Source organism: Penaeus japonicus, unplaced genomic scaffold (assembly GCF_977035675.1).
Source record: "Penaeus japonicus unplaced genomic scaffold, GWHDUDI00000001_assembly GWHDUDI00000033, whole genome shotgun sequence".
In the NCBI taxonomy this organism is placed as follows: Eukaryota; Metazoa; Arthropoda; class Malacostraca; order Decapoda; family Penaeidae; genus Penaeus; species Penaeus japonicus.
In genome coordinates this window covers 21,330,847-21,355,846 of record NW_028234435.1, presented here as the reverse complement: position 1 = coordinate 21,355,846, position 25,000 = coordinate 21,330,847, and the positions used below count along the sequence as shown (strand labels likewise).

Below are 25,000 nucleotides of genomic sequence, written 5' to 3'. Positions count from 1 at the left end.
GTCGTCATTATCATTTTTGTTGTTATTCGTTTTGTGATTATTACTACTATCATCACTGTAATCATTATTACTATTATCATTTCTATTTTTTTATTATTATCATTATTATCATCATCATTATCATTATTACTATTATTATTGTTGTTATCGTTATTTTTAGGCATTTTTATCATCATCATCGTCATCAATATAATGAAAATAATGATAGTAATAATAATACCAATCGTTACTGTCATCACTAATAGTATAATCATGATGATAGTAATAATGATAGTAAAGACAATAATGATAATGGTAATAACAATGATAATGATCATAATCTTATTGATAATAAGGATGAGAATGATAATATAATAATGATGATATTAATAATAATTCAAAAATAAAGATAATAGTGATGGTGATAGCAAAGGTAATGACAATGATAATGAGGATAATGATGATTGTAGCATTAATAACAATAATGATAATAGTAAAGATAAGGATGATAATAACAAGAGCAATGAAAATGTTGATAATGAAAATAGCAGTAATGATTATGACTATAACGCAAATAATGATAACAACAATGACGACAATATCAATAATAATGATGATAATAATCATCATCTTCCTGATATTGACAATAGTAATGATATTAATAATGATAATGATGTAACAATGTGAGTTGTAGTGTTGTTATCAATATCTTTATCATTATTATAATGTTTTTGTCATAATCATTATTACATTTATTATTGTTATTATCCTCCTTATCACTCTTCCATTAATGTTATTCGATTTTGTTGGTTTGTGCTTGGTTGCCATGGTTACGCGTCAGGGGATTGAGTTGTGTTTTGGCGGATAATCGATAAATCATGATGGCTCGTGTAGGCAACAAAGGGCACATCATCATCATTATCATCATTATCATTATTATCAATTTTATCATTACTATTATCATTAGTATCCTCTTTATCACTATTATTATTATTGATATTTGTATCATTGTTATTGTTATCATCACCATTATTATCATTATCATTATTATTATCATTATCATTATTATTATTATTATCATTATCATCATCATTATCATCGACATAACTACTATCTTTATTATTAATGTTGCTGTTATTACTATCATCATCATTCTCATTTTCATTATCATAATTGTTATTATCATCATTATTATTAATATCTGTGATTATCACCATTATCATTACTATTATAATCATTACTATTAGCATTGTTATTATCATTATCATCATTACTATAGTTAACATGACTATTATTACAATTGTTGCTATCATTATTTTTATTATCATTATCATTATTATCATCATTATTATTATCATTGTTATTATTATTATTACCACTACCATATTTGTTATTACTCCTGTTATCATCATCATTATCATAAGTATTACTATTACTAGTGGTAGTATCATTATTATTTTCATCATCATTATCATTATTGTTATTTGTTTTCATTGTTATTATTGTTATCATTATGATCATTCTAATTACCATGATTCTAATTGTCATATCATTGTTATCATCATCATCATATCGCTATTACTGTTATCCTCATTACCATTATCATCCTTATCTCTATTGATATAATTATTTCTGTTGCCTTATTGCTATTACTATTATTATTGTTATCATGTTTGTTATTATCATTACATTTATTGTTATATTTGTTGTTATCATTATCGTTTTCATTACCAATCCTCTTATCATCATCATTATTATTCGTGTTGTTGCTATTATTTCATGATCATTATCATTATTACTATTATCATCACACTATCATCATTCTCAATACCATTCTCACTAGCATTAGCATCATTGTTATTCATTTAGGATTTATATACCGGCTACTTGACACTGAAAATGTGTTTATAGTTTCCCTTGACAATCAAAACATCCTGTGTATAAAGCGGTTGTACACGTAAGATACTTTTATCTTATTCAAAATGTTTGATTCCTGTTTTTTCATGTATCTTAGTTTATTAAAGCTTTGTTTGAGATTTATGGAGTATGTTAGTTATATGTACAGGTTTCGAGATTGAGGCGTCGTGAAATTTTCTGCAAGTACGGGTATTTGCAGTATTTCACATATTTGTTAATAAAATTAAGAAATATGAACACAAACTTATATCAGTATTTCCTATTTTTGTTCGCTATGTATAAAGAACAAAAAAATCTTCCAACATTGACAACTTTACATTCACTCTCCCTACAAGGAACAAACATGGACGACGCTTCTCAAATCTCAAAAATGAAGGTACGAACTTTATTGCCCTTAGCATTACTACTAACCCCCTTCCTCCAACTCAAACAACGATTCAACAAAGCGAAGAACCCGGTGATTCATCTGAGACAGTAAAATAGAAGAGGAGAGCGGCGAAATAAGGCGAGGAAGGAGGTTATTCCCCCCCGGTCGAGCTGGAATCGGCCGAGTTTGCCGCTTTTCAGACCCGTCGTGGCGCAGTGCCAGCCTTGGTGCCAGACTCACAGGTGCTTTTGGACCTCGTGGCAGTTTCGGTCCTCTGAGGGGGAGTCGTTTCGAAGAGGGCTTTCCACCGCAAGCTCGACGGGAAGGTATCTGTGGGGGTCGTGATGGTTGAGTCCGAGGTGCTTTTGGATGCCTGCCTGTTGGTGGACCTTTATTTTCGCTTTTTTCTCGTTTGCTTTTTCGTTACGCATCTTTATTTCGGGGTCGGGGGGATTGTAGTATCTTTTATTATTGGATAATTAAGGGATATTACTGTTAGGAAGATACTAAATTCAGTTTTTAAGAGCACAACTTATGGACATTATTGGATGAAGACCCATCCATACGTAGCGAAAAAGTAACCTAACAGCATGATGTAGTTTTGATTCTGACACAACACCTTAAAGCTCTTTTCTTTTAGAAATGGAAAATAAATGAGATGTATTATCCTGAAAATAATAAATGAAATGAGTAAAGGGAGATGTTTCCACTGCACCGATGAACCTCTGACTGAAAAATATCAGCTCTGCCCATGTGCTGACCTCACCCGTGGAAATACAAAATACATCGATAATTGGCAATAATGTCTAGTGATAATAATAGCACCAATAGGGAAAGAATTGATCAAAGAAAACAAAAATTATCGACCAATCACAGACAATTGGATGTTGAGTATGGGTCCTTTTTGAATTTCAAAATCAGTGTTGAGATGGCTACTGAGCACACAGGATATAGATCAGGGTCGGCAAACTTTTCAGTGCAAGAGCCACATTCAAAAATATGTAATTCTATAGGGCTGCACAGTATATTAACCCATTGTGGATGCTCTGCCTAATGACCTAACTGGCAGTCAGGACGGGCAGTCATCGATACTGATGGCAACAGCTAAAAATTAGAGGTACGGGGAAAGTATTTTCTCCGCCCTTCAGCCATCATGAAATGCTGGTTTAGGCTGACTTTGGAACGCTGTAGCCCTGGAGCTAGTGCCGTTACCCCCATAATACTTCATGACTGTGTGCGCGCTTCAAATGTGAGCAGATCCCAATGTCGCGTCAATTATACGTTGACACCTGGCTTTTCGGCCTAATCGATGCTGTCATGTATGTCCTGACACCCATACTCAGTGGATTTGACCAAAATTATTATTTAAAATAGACAAAATAAAAGGGTTTTAAAGAAAAAAAAATACAATTAATTTTTAGTAATTGATATCTTAAAGTACTGTAGGAGATTCATATGAAATGCATTTATTTGGAAGACAAAGTGACTAAGTTAGAATAAAATATTCTGTGTCTCATCTCCTTGGCATCCGCCGTGGTAACAAAATTGCCAGATTATCCACTTGCAGGTAAAGTTTATGTTCACAATATTATTTGTTGTTGCTTGGTGACTTTCTCTTTCAAATTTACTAACATTTGGCAGGCTGCATGAATTCCTTTGGTGGGCCGCATGTGGTCTTTGTTTGATGAGATATTTAGCTAAGGTATTCTATAAGCATTCAACAAAAAAGTTACATGATGAAAATTCAGAAAAATCCAGAAATTCCTCCTATTATTGAAATCAAACACCAACATGTAGCTATATACATACATATGCAAATATTAAGTGTGCAGATATTGAGATCTGTATTACAGAAATGCAGGAGTAGTAGGCCATGAAAGTGGGAAAAAAAAGGTTTTGAGAAAACTACGAATTTCACATTTTATTGCATATAAAGTTTTTGTAGGCTACTTTCTTATTTATTTATATTCAGTAGTATTGGGGTGATAGAAAACAGTATCCACATTACTATTTTATGCAAAATTATTTATTTTCTAAGTTGTACCCCTAGGCTTATTATGTTTCCATGATAAATTTGGTCGCCTGGGAAGGGTAAGGGGTAGTATTAAAGCTTGTTATTTGTTTTTCAGATATTCTTGGCAGCTTTCGAAACTGGTCTTATATGTTGAAATGACAGAGCTTGTGTTTTATCCCATTTCAGTTGAAACTTGTTATGATCTGTGATGGAGGGCCTATAGTCATGTTAAAGGCGTCTTGTCAAGGTGGTAGTTAAGGAATCGGTAATATCAGCACTTCCCTGCTGCTAATCATCTGCTTTATTTTTTTTCTCCATGTCATAGAGACTGTTTATGTATGATTTATAGAACACCCAATTCCTACTCACTCTCCATCCCATGGTGTATATTACAGTTGTTTGGTCAAAGAATAAGAATCTAATATATAGAATGTTTTATTATTTGTTAATAACAATTTGGTTTTCTGTCGCAGCATTATTTTTTTCATTGTCGTTCTCTTTTTGTCTTCGATTTGATTCTGATTATATGTCAAATAAAGTAATAGAAAACACACATCTCATGATGCCCAGTAATTTCACCAAGCATTTATTTCTGATGAAGATAACCATCAAAATGCGTTAAATACAAATTGTGTATTCTTGATGTTTAGTCTCATTCATACCTTTTTCTGCATTCGTTGCAATAAACTACATTCTACACTTAAAAATAAAAGATAAAGGAAAAGTAAGGCATTGATATTGCATATCATGTGACCTAAGACACAGATTATACTATTCTTTATAATGCAATGCTATCATGCTGGCATTCTGTTGACCTGATGTTTCCTGCTTCCTGTGTCTGCCATAGCAGCTTTGTTTGCTAGCAGAAGCCTTGGGCATAGAAAGTGGTTCAAGATTCACACTGAAGAAGGACACAGAAGGAACCCAGACCAGAGAGAAGAGACAGACAGGCAGATCAAACAGCTCTGACCTCCAGCCTCTGGCAAGAGGCAATTATACTGCCAATTCCATCAATAAAGACCATGACACGTGAACGTCTGTCTTTTCCATTGGGTTACAACTGGTTACATGCAGCCATCACAAGAAAAGATCATGCTTGACACTTTCTCTCTCTTTGATGGCCCTTAGGCAAAGTTAAGGGATGTATTGATGTTTGTTACCAGAACTATTTCCCATAAAAAATTTAAAAATTGATTTGATCTAAAAGTGATTGTGACATTTGAGCTAGGCATATCATTAGTAGATGTTCCAGACCATTGCGACATTATGTGTGGATGTCAAGCATCATCCTTGTCATGATTGACCAACTAAGTTCCATTTGCTGCCATTCATTTGAGTGCGTACCTATGTACAGCAGACACAGATCAGAATGGATTGTACTGCAAACATAATTTCAGTAAAGAAAGGGTAACAGAAGGTGTTTTCCAGTTAAGGGCACCTCAGCTGTGTTTGTGTGTGGGGGCGGAAGGTTAATTAGTAGATGAAGTTACCTTACCTCATTGACTATTCAAGTAATATGTAAAAATTATGTAAGCACCTTGAATATACTGGTAGTTTTGTCCTGTTATTTTTGTACGGTGTCACAGCTACAAGCATATCAGCTGGAGAAGCCTGCCTGACTCACAAAAAATAATGACAGTCTGGCAAACAAAACAAAAAGAAATTTTTATAAAAGATTACCTTGAAAATACAGTGCTGTCAGAATTTTCCTTCTCTCTCTCTCTCTCTCTCTCTCTCTCTCTCTCTCTCTCTCTCTCTCTCTCTCTCTCTCTCTCTCTCTCTCTCTCTTCTCCTCTCTCTCTCTCTCTCTCTCCTCTCTCTCTCTCTCTCTCTCTCTCTCTCTCTCTCTCTCTCTCTCTCTCTCTCTCTCTCTCTCTCTCTCTCTCTCTCTCTCTCTCTCTCTCTCTCTCTCTCTCTCTCTCTCTCTCTCTTACATCTGAGAGATACTTTCTTTGCATGAGCAAAGTGTGGTAATGATAAATTACATACTTACAAGTATATAAGAAAGAGATGTTTAGAATGAGTGTGAGAAGCAACAATAATTTTCAACATACCTCACTTCCCTTTTCACCAGGTTGCTGACCTGAAGAAGGAGTTGAAGGCCAGAGGACTACCTGTGACCGGCAACAAAAATGAGCTGGTGGAGAGGCTACAGGAAGCTTTAGAAGCTGGTAAGTGTTGGTGATATGCATGAACTTACTTGGTTTGTGATATCCTACACACTGTTTTTTTGTTTCTGTATTAAAGTATTTACTTATGATGTGTGTATTTTCATCTGTTATTTTAGATATGCTAGAGTAGATCCATGAAAACAAATATCAGTTCCTGTGATCATCCATTCCTACTTTACACCTGCAACTTGGTTTTGTACTCGCTCCACAGATGGGAACGTTCCGCTGGGCACAGTAGATGGAGAAGACGAGGAATTTGACGAAGAGGAGATCCTTGGAGGCGATGACATGGATGCTGTAGACCTAGGGAAGCTGACACCCCAGGAGGAAGCAGCTGCTCTGGGGGTTAACATCAGTGTACGAGACGTAAGTAGATAGCGCAGGTCCTAATCTTGATTCTGTTGTCTTTGTATATCACACCTGGAATATTTATACTGTTAATGTCAAAACCGTTAGTATAAACGATAGTCTGTATTATATCTTAATACTTATATCTGACTTTGTTATCAAAAGAACTTGTAATATTAGAGCCATAAGCATCTTTTGATAAGAGTTTCTTATCTATACTCAAGTTTGTGAGTGTCTCATACTACATCAGGTTTGTATACATCTGGCATAGGAGTCAAGAGTTCAGTTGCCTATCATATCTGTAACTATTGGTTGCTTGATATCAAAGCTTGCATGATTTGAGGGTCACATAAATTCTTCATACTGTTGAAATTGCATTGTGGGAATTAACCTTTAGATTCCCCACCACCACCAAAAAATGATAATAATGACAATAGAAAATAAATAATAGGTAAGTCACTTAATGCTATCTGGTAAAAAAAAAAGGCACACAAAAACAAAATCATTTCATGAACTTCGGTGGAGTTATTCTGTATGATGGAATGGGTAATGTGCAAAAGCATACAATTTATGATTTATCATCTTTAATAATGCCTCAGTTGCCAGTCTGGATTAATGTCTAAACCATTGTTGGCACATATCCATATCTGATTAGGAACTGAATGCAGCTGATCACCACCAGGTGTCAACCATGCTCGAGCAGCCTGAGAAGAAGAAAATCAGCCTGAAAAGGTCAGAGCCCCCGGTGCCCTCGGCCCCAACAACCCCCCCTGCCACAGAGGCCTCCAAGGAAAACACCTCACCCGAAAGCCAGAACGAGAGCCAGGAGGATGGCTCGCCTTCCAAGAAGCTCATCAGACTGAGCTCTACCGAGAACAAGACCGTGAGTGTTGCTCTGCGTTGCTGTAGCTTTGTTCATTGTTCATTTGTTCATTTGGGATCTCCTGCTATTTTACCACACATATACAGGCTTGCATGTTTGGATATCTTCAACTATAGAGTTTGAAATTCATCCTCTCTTTTCTGCAGCACATTGAAGCAAGAGCTGAAAGATTTGGTGTTCCCTTGAATGAAGAGGCCAGAAAACAGGCTCGGGCAGAACGCTTTTCCATTGAGAGTGCCGAAGCAGCTGCCACCAAGAAACCTGCCAAGCTGTCAATGGAAACAGGGGTAAGATACTTTCCAAACAAGTATTTTTATGGTGAGGCAAATCACAAAACACTCCACCATGTTGACACAGTGGTAGGAAAACTGACTAAGCACAAAATAGGTTTGTTTCAATAAATCTAAATAATCCTGTTTTCTTTGTACTGTATTTTTCTGTAAAAATGATGAGGTAGATTGATGAATATGGAAAGTAGTGTAGATAAGGAAAGGTCTGTCTGGGCTTTTCTGCCCATGATATTTTGGAAGAATATTGAAAAAGATTCAGCTAAGATATCTGTATTGGACTGAGGGAAATGACATGCATGGAGTGAGTATAGAAGAATGAATGTGATATTATGTTATTATGTCATCATAATATTAACCCCTGAAGGACATGTGACCTTATGATCTGACACAGAAATGCACTAAACAACCACATCCATTTTCTCTGATTTATTCTGCTAATTAAAAAAAAAAAAAAGGCACACGGGTTAATCTGCAAGTAAGTTACACGAGTGTTCTGATATTGATTTCTACTTATAGGGAACAGACATTGAGAAGCTGAAAGCCCGTGCCAAGAGATTTGGAGAAGTCACTTCAAAGTCACTCACAAAGGTAAATAACTTGTACTGTATGATAGATTTGGTAATTATAATGAATAAATAATTCATCCATATTAGCATTTAAACCATCTGTGCACACCTGCACAAAACCTGACATGTAGGGATTAATGTAATTATGTGATCTATATCCTCCCTAACCTTCTTTTTTCTGCACTTGTAATACAGGTCTCGGAATTGGAAAAAATGAAGCAGAGGCAGGAGAGATTTGGTGCTGGGGGAACTGAAGCAAAAACAGCTGGGACGGAAAAGAAAGTCATGTAAGTAGAATAAATACATTTTTATTATTTCTCTCTCTTTTTCTTGTGATTTATATGTAAAGAGAAAAAAAAAAAATATATATATGTACTGACAAAAACTTTTAGTGAAATTACCCTTCTGTAGTGGAAGCATAGTGTAAAGTAAAATGTTAAAGATAATAGAAGGGGATTACTTGCTATTTTTTGTTTGTCTGTTGGCCTTTATATGGGGAAATAAGCAGTTTATATCTTAGCCCATTCACACCGGTAACATGATACATGGCATGTCATGTGAATATTTCGCTCCTGCCAGATGACATCCTGTCACGTCATGATCTCTCCGTCAAAGTATACATAGAGAGGTCTTGCGCTTAGTCAGTGCTAGCACTTGTTATCTAGCCGGCGGGAGCGGCATTACATAAATAGGAGCCCCAGTGTGAATGGGTTAGAAGTGCCAAAGCAGTGACATATCTTTTTCAGGATAGAATATTCTATTGTATCTATAAGCCTTATTGGTGATGTATATTAGGAGGAATATATTATTGATGTATTAAATCATGCTGTGCTATTACTTATTTGGGTTGCAATATTCCAAGAAATTTTAAGCCCGGAAACTTACAAATTTCAGAAATCAAGGAAAATTTATGAGAATAATCCAGAACTTTCCAAACTGTGTTAATATGTATTAAATAATTAATTGAAACTTTTCTTAACATATTTCTTATTTGTTTATGACTTATTTTATGGATAGTGACAGTATTTCTTAGTAGATCCACATATAGATATACAAATAGCTAGATATTACCAAAAGCGCTCCTTTGCCAATGCTAAACAAAATTAACCCATTGCAGACGGGGATAGATTTGCTTGCCCTGTCTCCGGGATAGGTTTTATTTTATAGCGAGGCAGCTTCATGCAACATAATTTGAATCGTCCCACTCTCTTTCAGTCACTCATTGTAAAACTAGAACCGTTTTTGTGTTTTATTTTTTGTGTGCCTTATGGAGTTTAGAGACATATGTGCCATATGACAGGCTCTATCAATGCCTCAGTTGACTAAAATTGTAATATGTGATCCATGATTTTCTTTATACTCAGTATTGCTGTTTATGGGATTAAGAATGATTAAGAAACATATAACCACCTACAATGAAGACATAAAAAGGTAGGGAAGAGGAAGGAAACTTGTGCTTGTGACTGATATCGGCATAGGAGCACATTTTAGACACTGGGGTTTGGATTGAGTCACTTTCCTCTTCTCTTTCTGCCTACACATCCTTCATTGGCGGTACTTTAGTGTGCCATCGCTTAATAAAGATAGTGCTTGCTAGAGACTGAGGATGGGTGCCATTCAAGGCTCTCTCTTGCTGGTGCTAGGAGAAAGTGGTGCCATCTAGCTTAATATTACGGTAATTACAGTAATTATGACTGCAATTGCCATCTCAGTCACTCCTCTCTCCTAGCACAATAAAATAGCACGGTGATCCAAAATCCCCAAATGTCATGTACATCATGACGCTTGTTGTCAGGCCAAAGCTCCTGCGTCATTTATGTCATGACATCCATCTGCAATGGGTTAATAGCCACAAACTGCTTTTAATGAGTACTTTCCTTTAATAGCTTCAGTCAACATTGATTGACCTTAACGATGATACTGGCCCTGATAACTGGGGAGAGTATAGCTGGAAAATGGGGGTGTAAAACAAAGATATAATGATGAACTTTGCTAAATATCATGCAATTTCTGGATGGCTCACCCACTGTAACCCTCCACATGGGGATGCTATCTGAATGATCCATGAAAGCCAATTATTAGATTGGCATGGCATCAAGTGATGGTCGCATATATGATATATGGTGCTTCTGTCAGAAGAGGATATTCCTCTAATGCTTTTCAAGCATTTCCTAAATGAATGATATCATCTTCACATTTTTTGTTGTAGAGGCTATTTTGGGATTTTGTCATGGAGAACTCAATACTTAATAAGTGGTCAACAAACATTGCTTAACTTCTGCTCTTTACCTCTTTACATAATATAATTATTCATTAGAATTATTTGGATGAGGCTAAGTCATACTAAAATTTCAAAATTCTTTCCGCTGGATGATGTGACATTCACATCACGGCTTGGCTGGTCTTCATGCTGAGTGACGTAAACGTCTGGTCATGGCTTTGTCTTTGTATCTCACTGGGTAATTGAGAGGGTAGTAGCTGGTTGCTTCCAGTGCATTTTTAAATATTCCAGTTCAGGTGCACTCAAAACTGCCCCATTGTTAACAGGTTGATATAAAACAGTATAAATTTGGTAGGAGGATAGGGTAATAGTAAAGTATGTTAACAGTAAACATGCCGGAATGAACCTGTAAGTTCATAGATTAAAACAATGTCATTGTCATATTAACCCATTCACACTGGATGGCGTGCTGACACGTTTTGTGGTTTTTGGGTCAGACACTGGCGACGGGATATTTGGTCAAGGTCGGGGCTCGGGGTGAGCGAGTGGACAGCCCAGGCTCATGGCTAGTGCACCTGAGAATCCTAAGGCGTTAGGCTTATGCATTTGAAAACCCTGGCATTCTGACCATTCAGAATCACCTCGGAAAGAAAAAAAAAAAAAGAGAGAGAAAAAAATATATATTAAATTACTTGACAAATTTTGTCATCATAGAGTATATGCAATTATCTTAAAGGCCTTTAACCTTGTATCTATATCATGTATAATTTGTTTAAATCATACAAATAGAAATATATGAAAATTTCCCAAAAATTCCAAATTCCCACCCCTTACAAATTCCCAGATGACCTGAAAGCTTTCCCACTTTGACAACACTACATAGAGTATGTGAAGGGCATACCTTGGAAAGGGATCTTACTGTAAAAAGCTTACAAAGCTTGTGTTTTCTTTTTTTTTTCTATAATAATTCTGCAAATACTATGTATCATCTTTACCTTGGTCTGTTAGCTTTTTCCATCAGTGTGTCTTGAGATGCAATCTGTTTCCAGAACCAGCCCTGAAGACGCCAAGGCTGCAAGGGCGGCAAGATTTTCCACATCGACCACGTCGACCACTTCGGCCACGTCAACCACTTCAGCCACAACAACCACATCATCATCATCCCCAGAAGATGAAATGAAGAAGAAGCGTGCGATGAGATTCGGCATTCAGTGATGACGTCAATGCGACAATCCGTTCACAGATGAATTTCAGTGTACATTGATTGGGTTCTAGACCAGTAAATTAAAACATTCTGATTGCATCAAGCCAAAGAAGGGAATTCATATCTTTTGCATGAGAAATCATGATCAGATATCAAATATGTATCTCTTAAGAGCTATCACTTAAAGCCACAAAACCGCATACTGCAGGTGTTAGATGAAAAGTAAATCATGGCAGAAGCACTTCATAAGATTTTTGAATGGTTTAAAAGCAAAAAATCACGAGAACAGCTCTGTGCCAATCTTTGGGAAGACATACACACAAAGTTAGTGGGATGGAAATTGTCATTTCAGTAGAGGCCTTTTGTGTCTACATAAAGAGCAAGATTGTCAATGAGTTGGAATGCTCAAGTAGTTTAGAATGTTGCTAGAACATTGCAGTAATCTTGAGTAACACTGGCTTAACTCAGTACAAAAAGGTACTTTCTAAAAACAAACTTTTAATGTTAATTGTTAGCACCATTTGCTTGCAAGAAATGCAGGGGGTCAAAATTATTGTGTGTAATTTTGATTTATCTCCCAGTTGTGTGGTACTACGCTTTTGTTATGGATATTTTATAATTTTATAGGTATCACATTTAGCAAGGACACACTTGAAGATATCATCAATGTCTAGTGAGAAGAAATCGCAATTTTTTATTACATTTCAGGTATAAGGAATCCAGATAGATAGAATGATAAAGATGCATTATTTAATTGTAATTTACGTAAGTAATAAACTTTTATAACATTTTCTGGTCTTTTGGTATTCTGCAGTTTCCCGTTTTCTCTGGTAGCATTTTCTTGTAATTAATTTGTCATAGAAGAACTAGTATTATTTTATTTAAGCATTTATTTATCAATAGTTTTCTATTAGTTTGTCTTTAGTGACTGTCTTTGATTACCAAGTTAAAAGTCTGACTTTTGGTATTTACCAGTTTATCATCTATATATTTTACTTTCCTTTCCCTGTTCTTATATACCCATGAATCACAAGCATAATTTTCTTTCTGTGAATAATAAATGGTAACATGGATTCAAGATAGAATTTCCTTCATTTATATTGCCATTATAGCATAATGTTATTAATACTATACCCATTATTTCTTTTTTTTTCATTCTTGTTGCTTACACAAGTGTGAAAGTCTTGCCAAGATTATTTTATTTTTGTGAGTAAGTCACCATAGCCCAATAGTAAATGATTTGATAGATGAGATATATTGATATATACATCCATAGAGGTGTTTTATACAAATATAGTACCTGATGATCTCATTTTTATGAACTGAAATTATAATGAATAAGTTGTTTGTGGCCATTGTAATAAATTCCATGTATGTGTGACTGCTTCTGCACCCACTTTTGATAATGCTAACTGTCTGTGTCTCTTTAATAAACTCATTTGTAATGTTAATTAATTCTTGTTATATGAATTATACCAAAAACAGTGATTTTGATGTGAAACGGAGAGGATGTTAGCTACTTTTTTGGGTAATGAGTAATTCAATTGGTCCTCATATATCAGGAAGCATACCTTTTGAAAACTAAAATACAGTTGCACATTAACTGAAAAGAATATTGTGCCAGGAATTACAAAAACAAATTATTTTGCCAAGTACATTTTTCTCATCTGTAATTTCTATTTAGTATTTCATTTGCATTATTTTTTCTTTGGATTTCTGTTTTGAGTAAATGTTCTGAACAAGAAAAAAAACATCACAATGTTAGCACATGTTTATAATTTTTTTATTTAGCTTTTGTAATGTAGAGGTTGTTTTATATATGTAAATTTTTGATAGTGAAAGCATACACCATAATACCATTACCTTCTGAAGTAAAAAATAAAAAGAAAACAAAACAAAAAAAGCAAAGATTCTATCTACACAATGTACTGTACCTTTTGTGATTATGTACCTTTGTCACAGCATTAAGAGCTTTTCTTTTTTAATAAGAATTACTGGATTATTTTCTGTCTTTCTTTTACCTTTGAAATGAGAGGAGGTCATCATATTTTAATTTTTGTTTTGTCATTTGTTGTTGTTATTACTCATACATCTTCTGCTCCAGTCCTTGGATTACGGAGTTGTACTGTGTATTCCATCTATTTTGATTTTGGGTCACTTATGTGCAAAAAGTTAACCCATTAATGCCAGGTGACATGATATCACATCAGGTGGTGGCAGATCCAGCTGCCAGAGAAGAGATATTTTGAAATGGCTTTCCATCTGGACGGTGTGCAGGATGAACGGACATGTAAGAGCGTTAGGCATATGTGCTTGAAACACCCTTTATGCGTTTAGACCATTTGGAGCCAAAACAGCTCAGTTAATAGTGAGTACAAAATAAGTATGTGAGCTTTGAGGGACATGTTTTTTAATGTGATAAATTTGTAGATTTGTAATTTGATAAATTTGCAGACATATATGGATTTACGTATATGAAATCCAAATGTTTACCAAGCTAGTCCCTTACCCAAATTTAATAATTTCAATCTTAACCCATTTCCACCGGGCTGTGTATTTATCAAATGCCTCTCCTGCCGGGAAGATAACAAGTGTGTGCAACCTTCCGGTGAGGGATCACTTCCAGCACGATGCTTTTCACCCGCCTGATTCTGCAGGTGATAAGAGGTTTAGATTTCTTACTATTTTTTGCCAAGTCAAAAAAACATAGCTGTGTAAATGCAACTGCAGTGAGGATATACATATGTAACTATATAAAACATATATTTAGAAGGAGAGATCATGAGAGAGAGATCACCTGTCATGAATGGGTTAAATCCAAACTAAGTGAATAATGTTGCAACACACTCGGAACTTTTCATGACCAAAATGCCCCCATCCCCCCCCCCCCCCCCTCTCCCACTCCCACCTCTCATACTAGGTAGCTGGTAGGGAGAAGAAAGTGAAAGTAACATAATTCATAGGTAATTATCACTATTTGTCCATGATGGTTAGGTTTGTCTTTTAATTTTGGTGTTTGTACTTTGAATCTGTCATGTTACACTAATTTTGTGGCAATTATTGAATGGCTGAAACTTATTAGTGTATCATTGTAGGAATTGTTTATCAAGGGACAGATTTATGCCTTTCACCAATAATAGGAATTAATTTGTATGATTTGAATCCAAAAAGTCCAAAAATTGATGGTCCTTTACAGATTATCTTTTGAGTAGCTGTTAACCCGTTAACGACGATATATTATATTTTTCTATAAGTATTATATATGAATTTTATGATATTCTGTTTCAAAAATATTTATTGATTTCTTAAAAAGGATGAGAAACAATAACTGCAATTATAATCAATAATTTCCCCAATTAATCAGTTTACTGCTTTTTTTTTTTATTAAATTGTCTCTCTCTCTATATATAATGCTTGCATACACACAATAGTTCCATTACAAAATTAAAATTGCAGAAATTACCTTTAGAATGGTTTTGTGGCTGGCATCACATGGGGCAGTGTTTATGATGTTAGAATTAGCAGTGTTACCAGAACGAGCAGTTGTTAGACAGGTTGGCAGTTTTAACATCAGCCATGGGAATTCAAATGGTTTGCCCATGGTTGCCTGTGCCTGCAATTTGGTAACACTACTTGCTTGCATGGGTACTGCCCCTCATCATCTCTTCTCTTGGTAGTTTTATTTAGATACACAAATAACAATGTATTTTTGTTCTTTCATTACTTTTGTAGTGTCATTAGTGCACTGGTAAATGACCTTATTCATTGATTTGAATACAAATTTAGGTAATGGACAATTATTTTTATCATTTTTCATAACATTTCTTCTCATAGAATTAAGAAGTTTTAAATGATAAAATGGCAATTAGGAAATCCAAATATAAAATGTTATCAACCATAAAGAAAGGACAGGAAAAAAAGACATACAAAAGAATATTTATTCATATATATCTGACAAGTTGTACATTCTTTCTCTGATTTGAAAGTAAACCATTAGCACACGAGAAAAAAAGAAAAAAAAAGGAAAACTTGTCCATTCATTAAAAGCATTACTGGATTAGCCACAACACTAAACCTTTTCTGTTGGAAGCTCAAAATCTTGTGAATAGAGGGGATAAATATCACTTTCAGTCGACCTAGTCTACCTGGGCGGTATATTCGAAGATTAGGTGCAAGTTGGGAGGGTGACTTATAGATTTGCTAATTGAAAATAAATACAGCCATTTGGGTTAATTTTTCTTTTCCCTCCTTATTATGACATTTTCAAAGAAACACCTCTTCATTAATCCAAACAAACAAAACTATTTGATAATGAAAAAACACTGACGTGGAATTTAAGTTCATCAATACTGTCATTAGGTATAAAGCAGTGTCTACCGGGTCAGGCATCATTAAACAACTTTGAGAGGTACACCAGAAATTGCCCTTGCCCATAGCTGAGCAAAGTCACCAGATAACTGGCCATACCATATGCAACCACAGATTTATGGTACTGGGTAATGCCAGTCAGGTCTAGCCACACATCAACTTATAGGCGTGCCTAACAGAGTCTGCCTGGTGAGAGCTCTGCCCAATTGTGTGGACACCACTCTATATTAATTTAAACAATGCTTGGACTATTGTATTAACAATGTTTTATTTCCAGTAGGTTTCTAAAGAAATTTGAATTCATAAAATATACTAAAAACTTTGATCCATATAGAACTGTTGTGATAGCTGTAAACCGTAAGTGAAGTATGAATCAATCACAATGTAAAGATGTACCAACTTCAAATGTATGGATTTACAAGTCCATCATACAAAATTTGAAGTCAGAATCACTGCAACCATTTACAAATCATGCAAGATCAAATATATAAATAATGCATGATGCTCTTAACACCATTTGTACAATCAACCATGAAGAAACATACACAAGGTACAGAAGGAATATGTGACTAAAGTCACTGATCTATGATATTCAGTCCTTTTAGTAACTCACTCACTTTACAGAAGTAATTAGTTTTAAGACATAGCAACCACACTAATTTTATCCTGGACATACTTAAAAAGTAATGTAAATATGCATTTGGCAGCTTCCCTCTTCATACAAAACTACTGAAAATATCCACACTTGGAATGACGGCTGTATTTTATCATACTCAAAATATACTTCGTTATAATTGTAACTTAAACCAAACTATCAAATCCCTATTGGCTCTAGAAGTATCACTGCCTTGACTACTTGCAAATGGCCTGGAAGATGCAAGAGTCATAATCAAGAGTAACATGGAAAGCCTGTCTTCATCCATCAGCTTGCATTACAGCAACTGCAGAGGCAAATTTACCCACAGAAAAGCTATGTACATTGAACACACATGACAATCACAATAATGGACATACATTTTTCTTTTTTCTAATTATTTGGATAACAGGGCTCACATTCCTGAAACATTCATATGATGAAGATACATGTAAGAAATTATTAAGAATTGATATGATACAACACTATTGTATGATTGATACAAAAATCCTTTTTACAGACAACCATCAAGAAAGCTGGAAGGCTTGAGAGAGGAAAGACAAGGAAGGGAGAGAGAGAATAAACTGACAAGCAAAATACAGTATTTATGTGTAGCCCTGCCTTAAAAAAAAATGCAATAACAAAATTCACTTTCCTCACACAAAATATGAACATCTTGGTTAAAATACCATACCTCGTGTCTAATTAACCAAGACTGCAGATATAGGCACAGCATCAATCTCTCATGGCATATCTAATATGCAGCTCCATAAGTCTATCTGATCATTTCACATAGAATGACAAACATAAATAAAATGCTTGCAAATGACCAGATCATAAAGGTAATTTGCTTTTTTAAAAAAAATCATAATTATTATTTAATGTCATATGCTTAAAAAATCATATTTTTCCAGCACGGGAATATAATGAGTAGTGAATTTATTTACTATTACAAGTAGTGCAACCTTTGGAAACGGAAATCACGCAATTACAATTTCCATTGGACTAGTTTTTTGTCATCCATTCACCAAATGAGAAGAGCACCATGAAGTGTGTTATGGTCATGTGTTCAGATCTAAGGTTACATTTACAACTAGGATGTAAATGAAGGATAAACTATGAGATAGTTGCCTTCAGACCTCAAGATCTAACTTTTTTTTTAATCAAATTTTGAAATATTCATAATTTCATTGAAATTGTTGTCGCTTACAACATTATAGCTTGCATTTCAAGATTCAGGATGTTGTAAATGAATGGATATCAGATATTCTGGTATATAAAAATCTTAAAAGAAACAGAATAAACAAATAAAAATAACTTATTTTCTGATGAATAAATTGAAATAATGTATTCACAGTGAAGTATTTCTTTTCCTGCTGAAGGAAGCTGATCTTGTACGATGTAGTGCCTGAATTTTGAAAAATAACACTGTAATTAAAAAATATATATATACATAAAATAAAAGTGAAACCTTATAATCTTCACATTTCACATACATAAGAATTCAGTTTTACTTTTTTCACAACCATATTCAGACTAATTATGTTAGACTGTTATTCATGTCTTGTGAAATAATCTTGAGCATAGTGCTTTATACAGACTACTCAATTAAAAACAAAAGGAAGAAAATCATTTCTAAGTATAAGTATTACTTGTTTATACTGATAAGCAGATTACTGTAATGCTAAAGGAGGGTTTATATCATTAGGGGATATTTTTCCTTTCATGTAACTTTTGTGTGTGTGTGTGTGTGTGTGTGTGTGTGTGTGTGTGTGTGTGTGTGTGTGTGTGTGTGTGTGTGTGTGTGTGTGTGTGTGTGTGTGTGTGTGTGTGTGTGTGTGTGTGTGTGTGTGTGTGTGTGTGTGTGTGTATGTGTGTGTGTATATGTGTATGTGTGTATATATATGTGTATGTATGTGTGTGTGTATATATGTGTATGCATGTAGGTATGTATGCGTATGTACATGTATGTATGTATATATGTGTATGTACATGTATGTATGTATATATCTGTATGTATGTGTGTATGTATGTACACACACATATATATACAAACACACAAACATACATACAAATAGAAATATACACATACATATATAGAGAATCACCTCACAAGTTTCACAAAGTTCAAATGCATCCAGATTGGTCAACAAGACAATCTGACATTAAGACCTCACGTGTCAATACTAAATGAAGTTGAACTCACACCAAAGTCCATTCATGGTGTGATAGGAAGGGGAGGGAAGAGAAAGAAAAAAAGAAAAAAGAAAAACAAATGAAATACCACCAAAGCCACACTTCAGTCGCTTACCAACTGGTCTCAGCTGGTCTCAGCACCCTCTGTCCGTCGTCTACAACAGCACCATGCAACCACAACATTCAACCACAACATTCAAACACTACAGAATTAATACATGTGATTTTACATCCAAAGCAACTAATTGTATATGCCGAGATGCACCTATTCACACTCATGTTGGAAAATAAAGGAAATCATTCACTAGTTATCTACATCTATCCCTCTAAGAGGGGGAAATATACATGAAAATACATAAACCAATCTATATATTAATACTATGTTGTGGTCGTAAGTAAGTTTTTACAGAAGTTGCAGCACTATACACAGCTATTTACTAAGTTCATTCGCTATATCTTGAACGTAAAATTTCTACACAGACATTCAACATTTGGTCCTCCCTCTACTTGAAGGAATGAGCTACATACTGCGTTATACAGTACATACAGGTATGTTCTCCAGCTTCAAAGCAGGTCAAAGACAGATAAGAATATAGAAACATTCAATAGTCTCTCCTACATACACATTTTTGGAAATCTCTTTTATAAAGTATTCTTTTTTTTTAACTGGATATGAAGATTACATAAGATGCACTTTAACAAGGTATAGAACATCATATACAACTTTGTTTTGCACAACAATCAAGTTTCTTGTATCTGATTCACTGCAAAATTTGTAGATTTACATGAAATATTTAACCTATATTCCAACTTCTGGAAGACCTTAAAAACTTTAAATCAAGTATCAAAAACAAAGTGAATTTTTAAAAGCAAGATACAAAATGTCAGGACCCATGTAGTTACAGACTTTTATAATATCTATAATACTCGTCTAAATAACAGTGGGAACCTTGAAGATCTAAATACCATTCTTAAAACATTTCATAATATATGAAAAAGAACTGTCAGTCACTACAATCAAGTGACTGTTATTAAAAAAAAGGTCCACAACCAACTTTCAGAAAAGCGGCTGAGGTTTCTCACTTTTCCCGGGTCTGAGGCTCTGTATATATTGGGTGATGATGTCTTATTGGGCATTAATAAGGCAGTCACTACTAACTATGTCTAGAGCATTAATGTGTGCACAGCCAGCTGCTTCATTACACAGAAGTCAATGTCACTTGCAGTTCGACACCATTTGGCGCACGGCATCGCTTCATCTGCAAAATATCTCACACGGTCTCGATGATTAGTCGAAGTCATCACATTGGCGCCCGTAGCATCCTGGATCGAGGCTTGATCCATGCCAGGGTTTACTTATCCGTCTATCCTCTTGGTCTTTCGATTCGCAGAGTCAACTCTAGCACTAGAATCCCTTTCTCGCCACATCATGACCAAATCGTAAATCACAGCATACTTTGGTTGCAGAACCACCAAGGCAAATTGTTATCTTTGGCTAATATTTTTCTCCTTTGGCTTCCCTTGGTCCTTTCCTTTGTCCTTGGCTTCCATGCGCAGAGGTTTTAAGTCGGGCGGCTTGAATTTTCTGCAGAAAAATCAATAAATTTAGGAATGATTATAAAAAATAGATATAACAGCCGCACAAAATGCTAATCTTTAGAAAAATTGTCACTCACCTAACTCTTGTTGATACTTGTATAATGATTAATTAAAGCTATAGTTTATGGTAAAAAAGAGCCAGTGTTCAAGAACCAAAATATCAACAGTAATAAAAACAAAACTGGGTCATGAGCTTCTAATATACAAAAAAAAACTTATAACTTACGAATACTGTGAGAAAGGCACGCCAATAATCAACAGGGGATTGGATTTCATATTAAGCCTCCACATGCCATGGTGATAACCCCTGCTGTCAAGGTCCCAAATTCGTAGACACTGAAAGGAAGACAGATATGAAGACTATATGCATCTTTCATAGAAATGACCTTGTGTAATGAAAAAAAAAAGTTTGGGCAGGTAATATCCAGGAAAACTAATTAAATTTCATGTACAGGAGTATAAATCAAAATCAATGAATAGATAAAACAAACGAAAAATTATAGTGCCTTACCTTGGCAACTTGTAACCAAGTGGAATAATCTTTGTGATGCTCCATGTGTATGAAGAGCAGGTACGTGTGGCCCGTCGTGTCAGGGATGAAGGTGTCCTCGCAAGGACTTCGGGAATGATCTAATACCGTTCCTCTGCGTAACATTCCTGTGATCAGCTCTTCGTAGGCGTCTTTCTTCAGGCTGTAAGGTTACAAAATACTCTTAGCATGAAAATGCTTTTTGAAAATTCTCATGAAAAAAAGGAAGCTTAGTTTAGTACCTTTGGTAAGAAATAAAATGCATTTCTTTGAAACAAAACCAATAAGAAAGAAAGACCCACGTGTCGAGGTCGCGCAGTTCGACGTAGGGCAGGGTGTTGAACGAGTGCTTCTTGAAGTAGGTGTCTTGGAAGTACGAGTTCATGTTGAGGCCCGAGGATCCGAAGTGGTAGGTCCGAGACACGTCCGGAACGATGCACTCCCGGCCGCGTCGCACCTCTCCCAGCCGCATCCACATGTCCCAGTCCCACATCTGGAACGAGTGGGGGGGGGGGGGGGTCCTTATCTCCGTTGGAGGGGTTTCTGTCTTGTCTGTCTATTTCTCTCTGAGTGTGTGTCTATCTAATGATCGATTTACTCATCGATGGAGGAATATTTATCTGTACATCTGATTCTCTGTACGTCTCTCTATCTAATTCATCATCGCTAGAGGGGTATCTACCTATTCATCTATATGCCTATCTATGTATCGTATATCCTTCCACGGGAAAACACAGAAAGATCTTTATGCTTCATTTATAAAAAAAACACCAAAATAAAAATAAAAATAAAAAGGAAACCTAAATCAATCAAAACTGAAAATCGCAAATTTCTATACCATTAGAAATAATCTATGGTGCCTCATTTCACAGCTAAACCTATCAAGACCGCAGGCCAGCTGTCAACCTCCCCAACCCCCCTACCTTTTCCGGCGTCGGCCACTTCGACTCCAGCTCGTCCTTGTACAGCGACCTCTTGAGGATCCATCCGAGTCCGGGCATGGTCTCCACGCGGTAAAGGAGCGCTGGGTCGCTGCTGGTGTGCTCGTACCCTTGGTCGTTCCAAGCGCTGACGCAGTACACTGTGGGATCCTCTTCTAAGAGTCTCAAAGTTTGACTGAAGTAACTGTTAACATAGAGAGAGTGAGAAAGAGAAAAAAAAAATGTAATCACAGCTTTAAAAAACCCTACTCTTTAACCTGTTAAGGCGACCACCATCTACAGCATGACCCAAAGCCCCTTTTCTTTTCCGAAATGGCTTCCTTTCCGCTTACCTGAAGAAGTCTGGAGACACATCAAGGTCTTCCTCGAGGATGATGGCATAGCGCGCCGCCGGGAAGATGTTGAAGGTGGCGGTGAGGGAGGCCTTGTAGTGCTGGGTGATGCGGGCGTTCCGTACCTGCGGGAAGGGCAAGGTGCGTCAGGTCTGGCAACTATGACGCTGATTACATCCCTAAAATAACTATAGACTTGAAGGCCGAAGCTATGACGGTGCAAAAGAGTTCAACCAGATGGTCCTTATCACTCGATAAGATATAAAATAACCTGCACCGCCTTGCATAGGAGTGCTTACATCCTAAAAAAAAGAAAGTCCTACGCAAAAGCCACCAGTAAGATAAAGAGTCGACGTGCATGATCCTTCCGACTTGCAGAGACAAAAAAGAAAGGAATCGATGTATTTACACGTTACGTTCCAACCGCCATCAGCTTTCACTGGAATTTTGTAGCAGGTTGCTGCATAACATTACGAAATTAATATGCAGCTGGAATAGACACTCGAAAACACGACAGATAACTAGGCATCATATTCCGTGAAACCATCAAAGTCTATAAAGTGATAATAAAAAAAACTCGTTCTCACTTTGTTGGCTCGGAATTTCACACAAATAAAAGAAGAAAAAAAGAGTAATTTTCTTCACGGCCGGTAGATCATGTCGTGTTAAATCTTACAGGCACAGAACCCACGCTATCGCACGGCCGGCGCTGCTCGTTTACATCTCTCAAGGTTATAATTACCTCGGGTTTCGTAGACAACAGAAGGTCACGGGAAAAGACTATGCAAGAAAAAAAAGACCTCTCTCACGGGGTTCGACGAAATGTAACCTCAAACCGCATTTTCTCTAACCCCTAATGTAGGTCTAGCTTGAAATCTAGAAAATCAACAGGACATATGCAGTGCTTTATCTTTAATCTGCTCTCTATCATCCGAGGAACTGGAATCAGTATGCCTCTGGCCTTTGGATACAAGGGTATGCCTACTTCATTCCTCTGTAGTCAAGTATGCCTTTCGTACTCAGATTGCATAAAATCACAATAATCAGACAGACGTTCAAATAAATAATAAATTAGTACCTAAACAGTTGAAAAAAAAACAAATAAAATCATCAAGCTAGATGACACAAAAGTGAGTAAGTAACCAAAATCACATAAAAGTAAATAAATAAGTATAAAAATAAAAAAAAACAAGCCCGTCCAACTGACCCCAAGCGGAGTGTGCTGTATCCCCCTCAACCCGAAGAGCTTGGTCACAGCAAGAGGCTCCTCGTAATAGCCGTCAATAAACACAGTGATCATGTCTGGGTTGACTCCGGGGGCCGCTAACAAGGACCGGAGCGATCTGTGTTAAAGAAAGAAAGAAAACGAAAAGGTGGATTAATGAACGTTCTAAGCACTCCTTAAGATATTATGACGTGTTATAATCTCTTAAGGACGATTTGAAGGTGGTTAGGAATGTCATTACGTAATTATTTTTTAAGGGATGTAAGTGTTACATATAAAATTCCGGAATTACTTTTTAAGGGATGTTATTAGTGATACATACAAAATTTAAGATCTTTTATCAACCTAACCGTATCATAACAGTCATAAAAGTGATACTGATACATCGGCATTAACTAAACAATATTCTGATTAATACCGACCCCATTCCAAAAAAATCCAACCCTAAACCATCCTCAAAACCCTAACCATTACCTAGAACACCGTAACCACACAGACGCGAGCAACAGCCACGCTCACCTGGTCAACGGAACGACAAAAATAAGCTTGACGAAAATGCCTTACCTGTAGAGATAGTGTGGACGGTTGCTCGCTATGATGGCGACTGGTACATCGTGCACTTGGTTGTTAAGAAGCTGTGGGGATAACAAGGTGAGGTTACACTCTCACACTGTATTCTTTCATATAAGAAATATGCATCTCACACTGTAATATATTTTACAAGAAAAAAATAAACGTCAGAGTCAAATTTCATGGGTGTCCATATTACATGATCTAAAGTTGTAAATGTCTAGTGATTTTTTTCTCTTTCACGAAGACAACAACAATTGTGTTCCTATGATATATCGGTGCTGATAAATTTCCACATGCAAATAGCATTGCCAAACAAATCACGGGGAAAAGCCTGGCCACTGAAATAGCTACTGTAACGATAAATGCTTAATTGTGCAAAGATATCGAATAACTTTTTACAATATAACGTTTGCAGTGACTCGTATGATAATAATAATAATAACAATAGTAGTAGTAGTAGTAGTAGTAGTAGTAGTAGTAGTAGTAGTAGTAGTAGTAGTAGTAGTAGTAATATGATCAAGATAATAATAACAAAGAACTGATTTTATCCCCTCAGTAGGTCCTGTTGTCCTTCCCCAATTATCTTACTACAATATCAAGAATCGCCTTATGCCTGAAATGTAACAAGGCGTTCCTCATTTTT

General features: G+C 35.8%; 3 protein-coding genes across 4 annotated transcripts in view; 1 reads left to right on the top strand and 2 right to left on the bottom strand.

The window, feature by feature from the left end:
- The first annotated feature begins 2,190 nt into the window (after positions 1-2,190).
- LOC122264037 (SAP domain-containing ribonucleoprotein) lies at positions 2,191-13,964 on the top strand. 2 transcript variants are annotated; one of them, XM_043032686.2, is made up of 8 exons: positions 2,191-2,272; positions 6,352-6,448; positions 6,660-6,814; positions 7,479-7,679; positions 7,826-7,966; positions 8,486-8,557; positions 8,731-8,822; positions 11,806-13,964. In XM_043032686.2, the coding sequence occupies exons 1-8, from the start codon at positions 2,240-2,242 to the stop codon at positions 11,969-11,971; spliced, it is 957 nt and encodes a 318-aa protein (XP_042888620.1). In that variant the 5' UTR covers positions 2,191-2,239; the 3' UTR covers positions 11,972-13,964. The 2 variants fall into 2 exon arrangements, with proteins under 2 accessions (XP_042888620.1, XP_042888610.1); XM_043032676.2 differs by having other exon boundaries at positions 7,452-7,679.
- A 1,920-nt stretch (positions 13,965-15,884) lies between these two features.
- The window catches only part of LOC122264042 (protein O-linked-mannose beta-1,2-N-acetylglucosaminyltransferase 1), a 9,410-nt gene continuing 294 nt past the window's right edge, over positions 15,885-25,000 (bottom strand). The window contains exons 2-9 of the mRNA XM_086530490.1: positions 24,349-24,419; positions 23,767-23,902; positions 22,560-22,684; positions 22,210-22,411; positions 21,589-21,779; positions 21,269-21,449; positions 20,984-21,093; positions 15,885-20,743 (exon numbers count right to left, since the gene is read on the bottom strand). Of these exons, the coding sequence (XP_086386616.1) occupies positions 20,644-20,743; positions 20,984-21,093; positions 21,269-21,449; positions 21,589-21,779; positions 22,210-22,411; positions 22,560-22,684; positions 23,767-23,859 (1,002 nt within the window). The 5' untranslated portion in view covers positions 23,860-23,902; positions 24,349-24,419 and the 3' untranslated portion in view covers positions 15,885-20,643. The remainder of the gene's footprint in view (positions 20,744-20,983; positions 21,094-21,268; positions 21,450-21,588; positions 21,780-22,209; positions 22,412-22,559; positions 22,685-23,766; positions 23,903-24,348; positions 24,420-25,000) is intronic.
- The window catches only part of LOC147467827 (protein O-linked-mannose beta-1,2-N-acetylglucosaminyltransferase 1-like), a 17,532-nt gene continuing 16,876 nt past the window's right edge, over positions 24,345-25,000 (bottom strand). The window contains exon 6 of the mRNA XM_086556672.1: positions 24,345-24,419. Coding sequence (XP_086412798.1) covers positions 24,345-24,419 — 75 coding nt within the window. The remainder of the gene's footprint in view (positions 24,420-25,000) is intronic.